Source organism: Mercenaria mercenaria, chromosome 4 (genome assembly GCF_021730395.1).
Source record: "Mercenaria mercenaria strain notata chromosome 4, MADL_Memer_1, whole genome shotgun sequence".
In the NCBI taxonomy this organism is placed as follows: domain Eukaryota; kingdom Metazoa; phylum Mollusca; class Bivalvia; order Venerida; family Veneridae; genus Mercenaria; species Mercenaria mercenaria.
This window is the reverse complement of record NC_069364.1, coordinates 21,490,268-21,504,985: the sequence shown is the minus strand read 5'-3', so window position 1 is coordinate 21,504,985 and position 14,718 is coordinate 21,490,268. Positions and strand designations below refer to the sequence as shown.

The 14,718-nt window shown below is 34.1% G+C and overlaps 1 protein-coding gene across 13 annotated transcripts in view; it reads left to right on the top strand.

Moving 5' to 3' along the window:
- LOC123551157 (dynein axonemal heavy chain 1-like) overlaps positions 1-14,718 on the top strand; it is a 107,572-nt gene extending 92,854 nt beyond the window's left edge. For all 13 annotated transcript variants that reach the window (XM_053540681.1, XM_053540671.1, XM_053540683.1 and 10 more), the window contains 4 exons: positions 4,218-4,313; positions 4,802-4,912; positions 10,874-11,108; positions 12,967-14,718. In XM_053540681.1, the coding sequence (XP_053396656.1) occupies positions 4,218-4,313; positions 4,802-4,912; positions 10,874-11,108; positions 12,967-13,088 (564 nt within the window). In that variant the 3' untranslated portion in view covers positions 13,089-14,718. The remainder of the gene's footprint in view (positions 1-4,217; positions 4,314-4,801; positions 4,913-10,873; positions 11,109-12,966) is intronic.

Here is a 14,718-nt window from a genome sequence, read left to right as displayed (position 1 = left end):
CGACCTGGAACATTTAAACAGTTTTCGGACAATAACTTCAGAACGCTTGGGACTAGGATCACGAAACTTAATAGGGAGGTTGGTCATGACCAGCAGCAGGGTTCTCACTAGCAATTTCAAGTTGCAGTCCTGGGACTCCTAAAGCTGAAAAAGTTGCAGTCCCAACTACTGACTTCACGGACGGACAGACTTAAACGTTTCTTCAAAACACAGGCCTCTGTTGTACTGTCAGATTAAGTGTAGACCAACAGTCATTTTTAATCACAATTCTTAACCCAAATATTGTTAAGGTGAGATAAAAAGGTAAAGGTAAAATAGGTAAAATGTAGTCAAAAAATTAATGTAGGACAAAATCACCCCTGGACAACATCCCCCCCACCCCACTCCCCATCCCTGCTGTTTCTGGTCTTCCTGGACGAAATCCTCCAGTGAAATTATCAAGGTGGACAAAATCCCCCTTGTGAAAATATCAAGTTGGACAAAATCCCTCGTGATAATTTTTCTTTACCTTTTTAGCTCGACTATTCAAAGAATAAGTAGAGCTGTCCTACTCACCATGGCGTCGGCGTCGGCGTCACACCCTGGTTAAGTTTTTTGTACCAGTCCACATTTTGACAAAGTCTTTTGAGATAAAGCTTTGAAACTTTCAACACTTGTTTACCATCACCATGTCCAGTTATAGGCAAGAGTACATAACTCTGTCAAGCATTTTGACTGAATTATGGCCCCTTTTGACTTAGAAATCTTGGTTAAGTTTTTCGTACCAGTTCATATTTTGACAGTCTTTTGAGATAAAGCTTTGAAACTTTCAACTCTTGTTTACCATCACCATGTCCAGTTATAGGCAAGAGTACATAACTCTGTCAAGCATTTTGACTGAATTATGGCCCCTTTTGACTTAGAAATCTTGGTTAAGTTTTTCGTACCAGTTCATATTTTGACAAAGTCTTTTGAGATAAAGCTTTGAAACTTTCAACACTTGTTTACCATCACCATGTCCAGTTGTAGGCAAGAGTACATAACTCCATCAAGCATTTTGACTGAATTATGGCCCCTTTTTGACTTAGAAATCTTGGTTAAGTTTTTCGTACCAGTCCACATTTTGACAAAGTCTTTTGAGATAAAGCTTTGAAACTTTAAACACTTGTTTACCATCACAATATCCAGTTGTAGGCAAGAGTACATAACTCCATCAAGCATTTTGACTGAATTATGGCCCCTTTTGACTTAGAAATCTTGGTTAAGTTTTTCGTACCAGTTTATATTTTGTGTAAAGTGTTTGACATATGGCTTTGAAACTTTTATATCTTGTTCAGTATAATAGTCTCTATCAATAGGCAAGAGTACGTAACTCTCTCCTCTTTTTTGGCTGAATTATGGCCCTTTTTGAACTTGGAAACTGGTTCTGTTTTGTATATGTCCATGTTTTGTCAAGACTATTTGACATATGTCTTTTAAACTTTAAACACTTGTTTATCATTATGATTTCCATCTCTAGGCAAGAGTACATAACTCTGACAACTATTTTGACTGAATTATGGCCCTTTTTGGACTTTCAAATTTGTTCAGTTTTTCTTACAAGTCAGCGTTTTGTCAAAACTATTTGAACTGTGGCTTTGAAACTTTTAACACTAGTTTATCAACATGATTTCCATCTGTAGGCAAGAGTACATAACTCTGTCAACTATTTTGACTGAATTATGGCCCCTTTTGGACTTGGAAATTAATTAAATTTTTCATATAAGTCCATGTTTTGCCTAACATATAACTTAACATATTTGCCATCATGGTCACACATTGCCATTTAGTGCAAGACTAATCGAAATCAACAAATACAGGAACATTTTTTGTTTAATCCATTTTTTTGTTTAGTCTGAAAATCTATGGAAATATTTTAACCCCATTCTTCAATCAATTCTTCGAATAGTCGAGCGCGCTGTCATCCGACAGCTCTTGTTATTTCAGAATGGAAACGTGGAAACGTATATAGACATACAGTGAAAAGAAAATATATGAACAATTATACTTATATTTTAATACTTATTAAGAGCATAACGTTAAAACATTCGGTCTAAAATACATTAAAAATGCACAGTATGTCTATGATCAACATATCAATAAATGCGTCTTCAGTAACATCAGCGATTTTGCAGAAAAATAATCACGTTACTAAGACCGGCATCAACAGCATCTTAAAATTACTCGGACATTCATAATTAAGCCTAATTATCACTTTTTCTAAAAAGTTCTTTAAAACTGCCTGGAAATTAGTATCGTACTACGTGAGAAAACAATCGAAGTAACTTCAAACACTACGTAATCCGTCGTTGTCACCTATGCAATCACGCCGACAATCACATGTATTCGAGTTGATCATACATATGCCGCCTGTCTCGTGGTGTAGTGGAAACGGGCAACGCTGATTGGCTATACGCAGCTATCGGTGACAAGCGAGTAACTCCGCCCACATATTTTGCTCTCGAGTCAAACCTTGTGTATTCGCAGGTTTATGTAATCAATTAATTTTCATTGCGTCTCACTGCAGAAACGTGCGTCCGGAGACTCCCAAGCTGCAATAAACATGCGTATAACGGGACCAATTGCGCATACAGGGACGCAAATTTCGACGTTTCCGAGAACCCTGAGCAGATGACTTGTATTGATTTAGGGTTCCAAAGGTCAAAGGTCAGAGTGACCCTGAACATTTAAACCTTTTCAGAACAATAACTTGAGAACGCTTGGGTCGAGGATCATGAAACTTCATAGGGAGGTTGATCATGACCAGCAAATGACCTCTATTGATTTTTAGGTCAGTAGGTCAAAGGTCAAGCAAGTTCAGCTTTGACACTGGCTTAGTTCTGTGACAAGGCCATATTGTGGGGGTATAATTCGTCACTCCTGTGACAACTCTAGTTTGGAATGGTTACAAAATGTAGTCACCATTTAGTTTGTCTAAGTTACTGCTAGGCTCTTACTTCATCTCTACGTGCCCTGCCCTGTTACAAGCTGACAACATTGGACAAAATATGATGTATGTTTCACAAATGAGTACATATCATTGCATATTTTATAGAATATTACTACCACTAAAGTAATTAAAATTTAAATGATGTACAATAAATTTTATCTTGCATCGAAGCATGAAACTTTTGCAATATAATATTTCAAAAATGATAAGTAGGTATTATAAATTGTTTGAAGTCTTGGTTTATTAAGTGCATGGTTAACCTTGCATACTTATTTATTATTAACAAGCATTCATTTTTATTACAGAAAAAAAGAAAATAAACAAAACTTGATGGATTACTTAAAATTTGTTTGAACTTTTCATTTTAAGGCATTTAAACTTTGTGTGTGTGAATATACGTAATAATCTGCTCTTTAACTTACGTATTTGTACATTGAACAATAACAAAACATAGTATTAAGATAAATTTTATAAGGTGTATCGGGGTGGAGATGGGATGTGCTATTAATGTTGTGTATCTTTATGCCCCCGAAGGGAAGCCTATTAGTTTTCAACTGTCCGTCCGTTCGTTCGTTAGTTAGTTCCGTCACAATGTTAACTTTTTGCATGAAGGCACTTTACTCGCAAACCACTGCACCCAGGGCCTTCAAACTTCGCATGCTGATAGTACTTATTGAGTACACGACCTCTACTGACTTTGGGGTCAACAGGTCATAGGTCAAGGTCACCAGGTCAAAGGTCAAGGTGCTGCGGGGGCATTTGTCACCATTAGTGACAGCTCTTATTATACATATTTTACACTGGAGTCTTTTTCTTTCATTGTTATTAGTACATGTACTCCCAAAAAATAAGCAAAAAATGCATTCTTTTCACAGAATTTTGGCTTTATGCCTTTTTCAGTTGAAATATTTCAATAAATCTTGTATATCACATGTATTCACTGTTTAACGTGTTGCCACTAGACATTGCTTAAATGTGACTGTCATCAGACAACCTTGGCAATCCTGCATTTATAATGAAGATATCAGTCATTGTTTACGGTCAGTGGGGAATCTTTAACCTCAGCGCTTTATGGCTGTACATTTGTCTATACCTTCTTAAACCATGCTGATTCATGAATCTGCTGTTTTATTCTGTTTGCTGAATACATCTTCATTAGATTTGAAAACAGAGTGCCAAGCTTTGCTTGAAATTTTTGACATTTTTATATGTTATGGTAAAGGCTAATTAATATTTGTTTCTTTTTCAGGCATATCCTTCTCTCAAACCTTTGGCATCTTGGGTGTTGGATTTGGTGTCGAGAGTGAAGTTCATCACGACATGGATTGACGAAGGCCTTCCAGTTGTAAGTTTGAAGTTGCATTTGAAGAATGACACACTCTAGTTCTTACAAGAAAATCAAATACATAAATCAATGAACAATGTAATTACTAATGATCAGGCATTGAGAAAATTAAAAGTATAACAGTTTTACTCCATGTAGTCTCAGCAATGTCGACTAGTAAATTTAAAACAAAACATTTCATTCCTCAGTTAGATGATTCTTCTTCCCAGGAAGTATTAAGCTTTTATTAACCTTTAACCTGCTAAATTTCTAAAATGGACTGGTCCATCATTCAATTTGTGCAGTACCACTTATTATTGAAAGGGGTGTTCATTAAAAATTTACTAACTAAATAGCAAACATTGAAACCATGATCTGTGTAGGATGATCATGGTCTGCATTAGTCGCAAAGACAAAATCACTTGCTGACAGCAGGCTAAAAGTTAAGATGAAGATGAAAGAAAGAAGTTTAAATCCTCAACTACTATTAAGTATGTTGTACATTTTAGGTGTACTGGATCTCGGGATTCTTCTTCCCACAAGCCTTCCTCACTGGTACCCTGCAGAACTTTGCCAGACAGAAAGTCATCTCCATAGATACAATCACATTCGGATTCCAGGTAATTGAAATTCAATGTCCAAGATGTCATCAATTCTTGTAGTGGATCAATAATGACCATCTGCAGTTTCCATTCAAAAGCATAGTTACTGTATGCAGATATTTACGTTTTCCATGTTTGTTCCATTGAAATTTATTCATTTTGCCTTACTGCAAAAGGAAAAGCACCAAAGTTACTGTAACACCAAGGTAATATGCCACTTTTTTGACAATGACCGCATCTAGTCAGGGAGAACATTTCTTTGATGAATTTGCAGTTGTTCCATCCGGTGAACAGAATGACTGGAATTCTAATGTTAAATACAACAAAATATGTCTGATTTATTAAAAAATAAATAAAAAAAATTGCATGTTTTGAAAGCTGTGTGCTTGAATTAGTTACACCAATATTTAAAAAAATGCTGAATTAGCAAGAACATGTAAAACTATGGAATATGAGTCCGTTTTGCTTAACTTAAAAGCTGATTGATTTAGATTTGGCATTAACCCCAATTTATAGAGGTGACATGAAATCAAAAAGACTATTATTTTCTGTCAGACTGAGCTTTTTATGCTTTACGTGAAAGGATTACATTACATTTAAAGAATATTTACCTATAGATTGGTCACAGCTGTAATCGCGTCGCAATGGTTCTATGATTTCCTGAACAACAGCTTAATCTGCTGCATACCCAGTATGGTCTGGAGTAGATATAGTACAAACGGCTGAAGTATATGCAAATAGAATTATTGATTAAGTATTAAAGTTTTAAGCCAGCAAGCAGATCTTGCAGCAACAGGGTAACAAGGGAAAAAAATAAATGTATTTTTGCAGAAATCGTAATTATGCTGCTCTCTTTGTCTTTGATTTAGTGTGTGGTGGGTCTTTAAGATATTATACACTTCAGGGTTTTTTGCATTGTTTTTTTTTTACCAGGAGGGGAAGAGGTCCAGGTCTGTGATTTGGGGAAAAAATAGCTCGGTATTTGGGCAAAGGGGAATAAAAAACTTGGTGTAAAGTCAATATTGGGGGAAAACGGCATGATTTAAAAGAATTTTTTTAGGGGAAGGAGGCTATTAACAAGAAGGAAAAAGAACCCTGCACTTTTTGGACAGTTTGATACAAAGTACTGAAAATTATTTGTTGGAGGTTCAAATAATATATGGCAGGCCATATAACACAGGTGTGGATCAGCATTTTAAAAAATGGAGTAGTGTAATAAAAAAAGGATAATGTTTAATAAATATTTCTTAAAAAGGTTGATAATCAATACTTTTTATTGCTAGTTTTATTGTAATTTGAACAAGGAGTATTTAATTTAGACTGAATATTGAATTTTTAGCTCATCTGATTTTTTGAAAAAAAATGATGAGTTATTGTCATCACTTGAGCGGTTGTCGGCGTCGGCGTTGCCTGGTTAAGTTTTATGTTTAGGTCAGCTTTTCTCCTAAACTATCAAAGCTATTGCTTTGAAACTTGGAATACTTGTTCACCATCATCAGCTGACCCTGTATAGCAGGAAACATAACTCCATCCTGCTTTTTGCAAGATTTATGGCCCCTTTTGGACTTAGAAAATATCATATTTCTTGGTTAAGTTTTATGTTTAGGTCAACTTTTTCTCTTAAACTATCAAAGCTATTGCTTTGAAACTTGCAACACTTGTTCACCATCATAAGCTGACCCTGTACAGCAAGAAACATAACTCCATCCTGCTTTTTGCAAGATTTATGGCCCCTTTTGGACTTAGAAAATATCAGATTTCTTGGTTAAGTTTTATGTTTAGGTCAACTTTTTCTCTTAAACTATCAAAGCTATTGCTTTGAAACTTGCAACACTTGTTCACCATCATAAGCTGACCCTGTACAGCAAGCAACATAACTCCATCCTGCTTTTTGCAATAATTATTGCCCCTTTTGGACTTAGAAAATCATTTTCTTGGTTGAGTATTATGTTTAAGTCAACTTTTCTAATAAACTATCAAAGCTATTGCTTTAAAACTTGCAACAGTTTTTCACCATGATAAGTGGACACTGTACATCAGGAAACATAACTCTATCCTGCTTTTTGCCAGAATGATGGCCCTTTTTAGACTTAGAAAATCATGGGTAGGACAATATTTCTATTATACAAAAAAAATCAGATGAGCGTCAGCACCCGCAAGGCGGTGCTCTTGTTTTTTCTTTGTAATTATTTATATATAATTGCAGCTGTTGTCAAAAAACTCAATAGGCTGCTTACAACTGATCAATAGTATGAAGTATATAATAATATACGACTTGGAATCAAATGACTGAATTAATGAGAAATAGGCTTTTATTTGCTTTTTGGTCAATTTTTCTGGAAAACTTAGTATTAATAGCAGATGTTACCTGGAGATTATAAACATTAATTGCAGAGGTGTATTGATGTTGATGTGACATGTGGGGAGGGGATCAATGAGATTTTATTCAAGTTCCAGTATATGATAAAGTGTGTTTTTTTTCCTCTCTCAGGGTATATCATTTCATCTGATATGGGTTTTTCTCTATTTTCTGATGAAATGGTAAAACGATATTTAGATTGGATTGGTATATTCATGTATATTTGAGGGGGCACTGTCGACTATAGAAATATTTTTTTATGTTTTAAAACTTAGTCTTCTAATAAAAAAAATAGAAAGAAACAACAAAAAACATGAGAAATTATGAAAATATAGCTTCCAAAATTACAATTATGAAGCTTTTATGATACTGTTTAGACTTTCTAGAACGTCATTTTAAAATTTTAGTTCAGGTATAGAATGTCTTATTCAAGTTTTATATAATAAACTTGGTGTTTTGCTAAAAAAACAACAACAATAAAAACATAAAAATTGTTAAAATTTTAGATTATTAAATTAGAGTGTAAAGTCTTTTTGATAATGGTTAGATTAAGATTTGTGCATGTGTGTGGGGGGTGGGGGGTGTTGGGGACACACTCCAGTTTGTTTTCTCCTCCCGCACCTCCTACTGGTAAGTCCCCCTCCGCCCACACAAAAGGTTTACCTCACTCAGGGATAAAAAGAAAACTGATGTATTTGTATACTGAAATGCACGTTCAACATTTCTTTGTTTTATTTATAATTTTTAATATGTGTTTGTTTTTTATCCCCCCACCAAAGGTGAAGGGGATATTAGAAATGCTCTCCGTCCGTCCGTGCGTCCGCAACGATCTTTGTCCGGAGCATAACTCCAAAAGTACTTGAGGGATTTTCTTCAAACTTCATACACTGATAGAACACATTGGGAGGAAGTGCAGTGTGCAAGAACAATAACTCTACCTTGCCTATTTTTTGAGTTATTCGCCTTTATCATATTTTCTTAAAACATTTTGTCAGGAGCATAACCTCAAAAGTACTGGAGGGATTTTCTTCAAACTTCATACACTGATAGAACACATTGGGAGGAAGTGCAGTGTGCAAGAACAATAACTCTACCTTGCCTATTTTTTGAGTTATTCCCCTTTATCATATTTTCTTAAAAAAATTTGTCCGGAGCATATCTTCTTCATGCATGGAGGGATTTTGATATATCTTGGCACAAATGTTTACCACCATGAGGCTGAGTGTCATACGCAAGAACCAGGTCCCTAGGTCTAAGGTCAAGGTCACACTTAGAGGTCAAAGGATACAAGAATAAAAACCTTGTCCGGAGCATTTCTTCTTCATGCATTGAGGGATTTTGATATAACTTGGCACAAATGTTCACCACCACGAGACGGAGTGTCATGCGCAAGATCCAGGTCACTAGGCCTAAGGTCAAGGTCACACTTAGAGGCCAAAGGTCAGATACAAGAATGACTTTGTCCGAAGCATTTCTTCTTCATGCATGGAGGGATTTTGATGTAACTTGGCACAATTATACACCATCATGAGACGAAATGTCATGCGCAGTTCCCTTCTTTAGAATTACTTCCCTTTGTTGTTACTTTAAATAGCTTTTATTGTAACTTTTTCATTACTAGTCGTAGGGAAAAATCAAGACCACTTTTCTGTAGTACAACAAACATGCTAAATCCAATTTTGAGGTGTATTTTGACCAGTCTCTTCCTGATAAAGATTTTTGTGTGGACTTGGAAATTTTTTTTTTTTTTTTTTTTTAAAGATTAACTTCCCTTAGTTGTTACTATAAATAACTTATATTGTAACATTTTTATAATTGACCCTAGGGAAAAAACAAGACCACTTTTCTGTGGTACAGCATAGATGTTACTCTCCAGTTTTAGGTGTATTTTATTAATTTTATTATATATAAGGTATCTCTACCTAGTAAGGAGTTTTTTTGTGGACTTTAAAAAACAAAAGACTTACAATGATTACTAAACAACCACAAAATTAACATTCCATTTGCAAATACAGCTGCTAGAGTAAAGAAATTTGCTTTGACGGGCATATATTGTGACATTCTGGCACTCTTGTTCCCTGTTAGCTTTCCATTCCTTCTTTTTACAGTAGCCATATAGAAAAACATCATAGCTATACTCTTCATGAAAATTAATAAAATTTAGCAGTAAACCACCTCACTTCTGACTTATTCTTTCTTCCACATCTTAAAACCCCTGATGCGGACCACATCCTTCAATTATGATATGCCCGGTGGGGAGATTAGCTATGTCTGACATGGCTCTTGTTTGTGTGTGTTGGGGTGAGAGGTTGGGACTAGTTCATAAACTTACAATAGCATGATATTTACAGGACTACAACAGGGAAAACATATATATAATCAAGCCGCACCATGAGAAAACCAACATAGTGCATTTGCAACCAGCTTGGATCCAGACCAACCCTCGCATCCATGCAGTCTTGTCAGGATCCAAGCTGTTTGCTTTCAAAGCCTATTGCAATTAGAAAAAAACAGCAAACAGCATGGATCCTGACCAGACTGCGCGGATGCACAGACTGGTCTGAATCCATGCTGGTCACAAATGCACTATGTTGGCTTTTTTATGGTGCAGCTCAATTATATTCTTTTTGTATATTGCATTCTGAATCAATAGCCAGTATTTCCAGCTATTTTATAGATTTAGTATATATACATATTGTATATAAAAATCTGTCTTGTAGATCAAGCAGGTACATACTGTATATAGACAGTAGTAACAGCCTGTCATTTCATTATATGGCTACATACACATGTCAATTCATGTATCTATTCAACTAAATGATTTGAAGATTTGCAAAGCTAGCTGGAAATGTCTCCATAATCACACTTTTTTTTCTCACAATGCCTCTCATTGAATAGCACCACATTTGTGCTGTTTCTGTTACATGGGCTCTCTCATTAAATAAGCTATTCTGGCTCACTTTCAATGTTTTATGTCAAAAATTAAAGAACACATGGCTGCAGCAAATAGCTATTTTGGCTGTAACCATGAAAATTTATGCGCAAGAAAAAGAATTGGTTTCAAAGTAATTTCCTTGTGTATGTTTGTCTCCAAATTTCGTTACAGAATTTCCTGTATTCATTTATACTCAGGTTTGATCTACATCCACACTTGGACAAAACTTGTCATTTACAGTATTTTTGTGGTCACATTCTAGTCCTGAAGAGCCATTGCAGAAATATATACAGCAGAAAACTGTCGTCAATTTTAATAAAATCTTCAATACATGAGCACAATTAAAATCTAAGCCTACTTTAAAATCAAATTTTTTCACAAGGGATTATTTTCTATATGTTTGCCAACTGTCTGTCTTCTAGAAGATAGATAGTCACCAAAGTGATAATTATATTTAATAATTTTTTATTAAGTTGACCATATATTGCAATTATTACGCTGAGCAAACCCTGCAGTGCAAATTTCAAATATTGTGAACTGTTTGGCTCTCAACAACATCAGATTTTACAGTTGATCCCGTTCTTGACATAGAACATCGATAGTATAGACCTTGGCACTGTCCTTGTTGGTGCCGTTTTTGCTGTTGTTGTTGTCGGCTTTTGTTTAATGAAGTGATATATTTCAGATAATGCGTGAGAAGGCGGAAGAGTTGAAAGAACCTCCTGCTGACGGCTGTTACATCAACGGTTTGTTTGTTGAGGGTGCTCGCTGGGACTTCGTCCATCATCAGCTTACAGAGTCCAGACCAAAAGAATTGTACACAGATCTGCCTGTACTCTGGCTGAAACCAGAGGCTAACAGGAAAATACCAGAGTCTGGAATCTATGACTGTCCTTGCTACAAAACTCTTACTAGAGCAGGTAACATTTCTTCTTTCCTCTGAATGGAACATTTTGATAATGATTTATGAAGAGTTTGATTTGGATGTGATGAGTCAGTCTTTATCTGTGAGAAAAAGCAGTGGGATTTGTATAAAACAATGAACAATACTTTCCATAACTTTAATAGGGAAATAACTTTTTGTCAAGGAACTTACTTGATTTGACCCTAATTCAAGTCGGAGAGCTTTCAATAACAATCTTAGAGGTGGTACATTCAAGTTCCTTGGCATGAAAACAATGTTGCCAGTAGCAACTCATTGAAAACATTGCTGGAAATAGTGGTCAAGCGGTTTTCACATTCTGTATAAATGTAGATGGAAATGTATTGCCCTAAATAACATACATCCTGAAGTAATATACCAGCACATAGGGCAGAATGGGTCAAAATGACAAGAATGTTATATAATAACATGCATTGCTTTTTTTAATAGAGGTAGCATATATGCAGCCTAAAATATATAACTCTTGACATGAACTGGTATGTAGAAAGTATTAAAATGTTAGTAAAAGTTTTACTGCTTTTTAAACAAATTTTGTAAACCTAGTACATTTTAGAAAGTTTAATTGCTATTTTGCTCAAAAATGCATTAAGATGTGTTCCTTCACTTGAAATATTTTAAGATATATCATTAAGATTAAAGTAGTAATATAAAATACTATGATAAGACATATAGTAAATATTTGTGTTTTAAATAGCAAGAAAAAAGAATGATTTATTAGTATATTGCACAATGATTTATTTTCTACCATTGTTTATTGTATTTCAATTATGTACTTCACAACTATAAAGGAGAACAATTAGCCTCCAGCAACAGCATGTCAAAATAATGATACAATCTTTTTATGATCATTAAACTATATGGTCATAGCAATGTCAACATTCCTTTTGAAACAATGGTCAGATAATTGTGCTTTATTGTAGATAGCTACTGTCATAACATATACATGGGTTGTAATAGCTTTTTCAAGCCATGATTTTTGTATCAGAGCATGTCCTCTGTCTAGGTGTAGAACAAAAACCCTCCCCCACCCCCAAAGTTAAAAAAATTAGTTGTGGAGATACAGAAAGTCCCCCCTGCACAAACAAAGTGCCATCTTTGATTATATCCCTTTTTTTTTATTTTAGATTTTTTTTTCAGCAAAACCAAAGGTGTAATTTTCACTGCCTTGGCCCAGTTGAGCATAGATTTGTTCAGGTTTTTGGGGGTGGGGTATTGTCCTACATCCTTGCTCATAACCCCAATTTTGAACTTTTTAGCTCAAGAATACACAGTAACCTATATATAAAATACTTGCTAATAAAACATGACTGTATATAAATTGATTTTTATGGTGTTTGTTTGAGTTGATTTTATGTGCATAAAAGATGTCAAAAGCTTTTGTATATATTTGAACAAAGATTTACTTAACAATACAAGAGCCCTACAGGTATTTTGAAAAGTATCAGTACTTTGATTTGGTTCTTGGTCTGTGAGTTAGCAAAGTGGGTATAGGACAGGGCTATGTATTGAGAAATCATTGGTTCCATATTCCCTGTTCTCCATGGCAGTTGGACAGAATACAAAATGTCTTGACAGCACCTGTAGAGAAGAAATCAGTACTGGTGCAGAATCTAGAAAAACTGAACCTAGTTACATGACTTAAATACAATCGAATAATTATGTTAAGCTCATGCCAAGCAGAAAAAAATGGCATGGTTCTTTCAAAAAGAAGAAGAAAATTGAGGGAAAATGTTGTCAAGGTATTTAAAAGATTACACCTGATACCTTCACTTAGCTTGTAGTTCCCAACAATATACATGTATGTTTTAAAAGGAATTGATTTATTTTATTTACAGGTACATTATCAACAACTGGGCATTCAACAAACTTTGTGTTCTCAGTGGAGTTACCAACAGACAAGCTACAGAAACACTGGATCAAGAGAGCTGTTGCCCTGCTTTGTGCTCTAAACTACTAAAAAAAAGACTCCTGGTGCCCTGCTTTGTGCTTTTACTATATAAAAAAACATTTGAACTTGAAATATATGAACTTGCTTGTGATCTACAAGAAAAACCAACTACAGTATTAACCAATTATGAACATAGGTCAGACCTTCAACATTGTATATTATTTTCTTATTTAAGAATTCAAATCTCAAACTAAAGCCATCCATTGATATATATATATTATAACACATGTTATGTAATACATGTACTATATGTTTCACCAAGTGCTAAAGACACCAAGAGAAAAGTTCTCTGATGACATACATTGGTTCCAAACTAAATGACCACATACATGAAAACCAGTTAAATATTATGAAAAACCAAAAGTAGTGTATTCTAAGATTTAATTTAAAAATGACTGTTTTCACAAACACTTGATCAGCTCCCCTGTCTCAAAGGGTCACACAACTTGGATGTGTCATATCTATCCAATTTCATACTTTAGTTGTTCCATTTTTATGATACATTGTGCCATGGTATATATAATCAGGTGAGTGTCTTGGGACCATAGTTGCTCTCTTGTTCTTGTTCATATCTACATTATTAATTGATTAAATTTATTGATGATTTGTTGATAACAGATTTTTATAAAAAAAAATCACATTACTGTAAAAAAAACATGTTTATATGTATTTATTTTGTTAACTACTGTTAAACTTCTATGAAGTGAAAAAAATGGATATAGAATTGATGAATTGCCATTATAGGAGAATGGTGAGATATATATATATATATATATATATATATATATATATATATATATATATACTTTCATGTATATAATTGTACATTTACATTGATTAATGTTTCTTTCTTTGCAAACTGTTTTTGTGTTTGAAGGTTATTTTCGTATTTATATATTGACTCAAGAATCCGTCCGAAATCTGTTGTATGGTAACATACTGAATTTCTGTGTTGGACATGTGACCGAGATGGGATTTCTATGTATTCAGTTTTGATAATTTTACTTTATTTAATTCTGGTTCACTATAGGGTCGGAAATATTCATATGAGAGTTTAAGGAAAACCTGCAAAAACTGTTAATAATTATCAAGTAATGACAGTTCCTCATCCAGCTAAAAAATATCCTCATTCTGTCTGTTTAAATTGCTGCCGTTTTTTCCTTGTTTAGGTTAAACAGACTTTGCAGTTTGAACTTCATTTCATTTAACTATATATCAGTGTCCAGGAAGTAGATTTCAGAAAGGAAACATGCTGAATAATTTTTCAGACAATGTATTAAGTATTTTTTACATCTTTATAAGTTTGTCAATTCAGTAGAATGTGACCCTGCCTTATTCTATAAGAAAAGAAAGAATACAGTTGTTATTGTGTAGATCAGACTCTAACAAAATGAGAGTTTGTACTTTGTTAAACAAGAATTCCATCCAAATACAGACTGTGATAGTTTTTTTCTGTTTACTTTATATTTATTTAGTTATGTTTATTTATTTGACAGATTATAACCAAACTTAACCAAAGTATATTATTTAAGATGCTGCTGATATATATTTTTTTTTCTAAAATAAAATAACATCTGTGATATTACAAGTTTAGATGAAATGTTTTACGAGAGAGAAAAAATAAAATTGAAGATCTTAA